The sequence below is a fragment of the Herpailurus yagouaroundi genome, unplaced genomic scaffold (genome assembly GCF_014898765.1).
Source record: "Herpailurus yagouaroundi ecotype Mexico unplaced genomic scaffold, PumYag 77, whole genome shotgun sequence".
Taxonomy (NCBI): domain Eukaryota; kingdom Metazoa; phylum Chordata; class Mammalia; order Carnivora; family Felidae; genus Herpailurus; species Herpailurus yagouaroundi.
The window spans coordinates 56,837,221-56,840,575 of NW_024412388.1; the positions used below are offsets into that span (position 1 = coordinate 56,837,221).

Sequence of the window (3,355 nt, forward strand, 5' to 3'; positions counted from 1 at the left end):
CACACACACACACACACACACACACACACACACACACACACACACACCCCTGACTTCCTACTTATCAGTGGAGTTCTCTTCTCACTGAGAAGAGTGGAGAAAGAGGTTTCTGAACTTTACTTCAACTTTCCAGCCTACAAACTGCTTCAACTACTGATTCCACTTGCCACTTTGTTGAAGTTCCAGGCTTTGCTCGGTTTCACCTGCTTTTCATTTTAGGAAAGTCTGGTGGGAAAACACTGCACTTACCTTTTGTTGATATTTATTTCCCATTTGGGGGTCTTGTAGTGTACCCAAGTTCCTTGATTTGTTCAACAGCAAAAACAAACAAACAAACAAACATAAATACTGTCTAAACAGTTGAGACAAAGGCTAAGTCACTATTTAGTGTTTAAGGTGAACTGAATCTGATCTTTGCAGTCTACTATGGCCAGAGCAGAGGACATGTCTTGGCAACTGAGGAAGAAGGGGAGCTAAGGAGTAAACTTACACAACTCCCCCCCCCCCCAAGAAGTGTTATAGATATATTTTTCTTTTCCAAAGAAATTGGAACTGTAACAGTTTATCTATTGAGAAGAATCTAGTTGGAGTTATGACCTATCACTAACTTTTTGTGATGGTTATCAAGTATGGTCACCAACCAAATTCTCTGGGCAAAACAACTCCTGGCACCACTTACTCTAGGCAAACCCCTTTGAATATAAAACTGTTCTGATCCTACAGCAACGTTAATGACCAGCAGCCACTCACCAGTGTCTTTGCACCTTTGCTCCACAGTACTAAGATCCCAGAAATTATACTAGTTCCGGAAGCGCCCTAAGAAACCCACAACAGTGGATAATGGGCTCTTCGAGGCTAGGAGATCAGCTTCTTAGGAAAAGAAAAAGAAACCCACACCAACAAACACCAGGGAACTATGTGTAATGGTTCGCTGCTTGTGCAAAAACCTCAAAGAGGATGAAGGTCAGACAGGGATAATAGGCCAATTTAATTCTGAAAGCACAAGGTGCAAGAAATTTTAATTATGGTCTGCCACTGAAATCACACAAGATCCAATGGCATCTAACTGCAACTGCTCATCAAGGGAGACAAGAGGTGTAATTGTAACCGCTGCATAATCACTGTGAGGGCACAGGGAAGGCTGCCTTCAGCTCCCAGCAGAGAATGTATTAAGAGCCTCGAAAAATCCAATACAGGGAAACATGGAGATTGTACGTAGCCAAACAGGAGCTCTTAACAGGAAAGCCAAACCCCGTTGTGTGTGTGCGCGCGCGTGTATGTATTTGAGAGGTGAGGGTTCCAGGAACAAAAAGATTAAGCTGTTTGGCCCAAATTGAGAATACGGGCTTGTAAAACTCCGAACCCCTTTCTGCTTTGTGGATACATACGCAGAGAGAAAGGCATGATCTCCTCCAGAAATTTCTGCCTCGGTGAAGCTTCACCCGCTCTCCTTTGTTTAAAACAATTAGCTTGGATGTTACAGTGATTTACAGAACCAGACTCCCTTTAATTTGTTCGCATCAAACCCAAGTATGGAGACTAAACGGCACACACAGGGCTCGAAGTGCCCAAGCCTGTGCGGCTCTCACCACCACGCCGACGACGGCGCCCGCGCGGCGCTGACTCTCGCAAAGGGACGGGCGGAGAAAGCCCCTCCGCGGACTCTCCACTCCGCAAAGTTTCGCAGGTCCGCGAAGAAAGCAAAACCATCCCATCCACGCCCGTTGCAAAGTTGGCACTGAAGTTTGTACCGGGATGTCCTAAATCCCAAGGGGGAAGGGGACGCGAGTGTGCGGCGAGGCTGGAGGATGGATGAAGACGGAGAGACAGCCAAGAGGGAGTTTTTCCGAGTGGAAGATCCGTGAGACCATCTTCTTCACTCGGAAGCCTGTTTGGCTCCCAGAGGTCCGGGCCGCGCTCGCCAGGGGAGGCGCCGTCGCCGGGGGCCGGAGAGCTGTCACCTGCGGGGAGCCGCAGCGGGGGCGGGAGGCGCTCTGCTAGGCGCCCTGGGAGGACTGGGGGCTTCAGAATCCCCAGCTCTGCGGGCTCTGAGAAGTGGGGGAGGGGAGATTCGCGAGAGGGCAGGAGGCCAAGAGCAACACCTTACGGATACGCTTTTCCCTTCCGACCTCTCCAACTTCCCGCAGCGCCAGCCAAGGACTTTCTCCCACCGCACCCCACGGCATCTCGCCTCCAGGCCCACCTCGCAGACCAGTCTGCGGCCGCGGCGGGGGTGGGGTGCGGTGAGGAAGCAGCGGGCGCGAAGGCTGGGACCCCAAAACGCAAACTCTCACCCCCTAGCTGAGACGACCAAATAGGTTTACACAGGCAACGATCACAGCCCCATAGCAGGGCTCCGGGTTAGCGCCGGGCGCAGTTCCCTGACTCTTCTGTTGTTCCCAATAAAGTCGATTACGTTGCCCTCCGGGAGCTGATTGGGAGGGAACAGAGAGGAAAAGGGGGGAACGCGGGAAAAAGCGGGGGGAGCAGCAATCAACTTTGTAACCCAGCGCTTCCTCGCGCGATCCGTCGCCATGCTTAAGATTCCCACCCCCGCCACCCCCCTCCTTCCTTTCAAGTGGATACTGAAACTAGGCCAAAACTTTTTCCCCTCCTTTTCTCTTAGCCACTAGACTGGATTGTGCCCCACGGAGCCCCATGGAGCTCTGCTTTCTTAAGCACAATAGCCGGACTAATTAGATCATAGAAGCAAGGCAGTGATACTGTAACAAGTAGCCCGAGAGGCAAAGAGGGAAGGGGCCCGAAAAGAGAGAAAGGGGGAAAAGTTTGCAGCTCTCGCACTTACCAATCAAGCCTCCCACCAGAAAGGCGATGATTTGGAACACGAGCAGAATCCCACCAACAATGCACAGCTTCTTGGTGCTCATGTTTTCTATAATTGCCCCAGCCATTTTTGCGCCCCCCTTTTTCTTTCCTCCTTGAAATAAATGTTTTAGGGTGTGCTATTTGCCCCCTCTCCTCTCAGGCTCCCTCCTCCCTCGCCTCCTTTCTGGGCGCTGCAAAACTTCAGGGGTGCGGGAGCGCGGCGAGGATGGGACCGGGACGCACGGCGCCCGCACGGATTCCCCCGGCGCAGCCGGCTCGGGCTCCCCCAATGCCCGGAGCTGTGATTGTGGCCGCTCCGCCGCCTGTGGACGCTTAAAGGAGCAGGGAAGCGGATCACATGACGCTGCCTGACTCCCTCCCTTTCTTCCTCCCTCCCTCTCGCGCTTCCTCCCTCCCTCCCTCCCTCTCTCTCTTCCTCTCCCCGTTGCCCGCCTGTGCGGGGCTCCGAGCTCCGGAGGGTGCTGGCGTCCCGACCCCGGTCTGTCTGGCAGGCTGTCCCGCCTGGGGC

The 3,355-nt window shown here is 53.0% G+C and overlaps 1 protein-coding gene across 3 annotated transcripts in view; it reads right to left on the reverse strand.

Annotated features, from left to right (window-relative positions):
• The window catches only part of WLS (Wnt ligand secretion mediator), a 100,351-nt gene extending 97,196 nt beyond the window's left edge, over positions 1 to 3,155 (reverse strand). The window contains exon 1 of one of the 3 annotated variants that reach the window (XR_005788644.1): positions 2,807 to 3,155. Coding sequence is in view for 2 of the 3 variants with exons in the window: in XM_040470594.1 (XP_040326528.1) it covers positions 2,807 to 2,912 (106 nt within the window). In the remaining variant the exon portion in view is untranslated. The remainder of the gene's footprint in view (positions 1 to 2,806) is intronic. The other 2 variants (XM_040470594.1, XM_040470595.1) reach the window with 2 other exon arrangements.
• Positions 3,156 to 3,355: the final 200 nt, after the last annotated feature.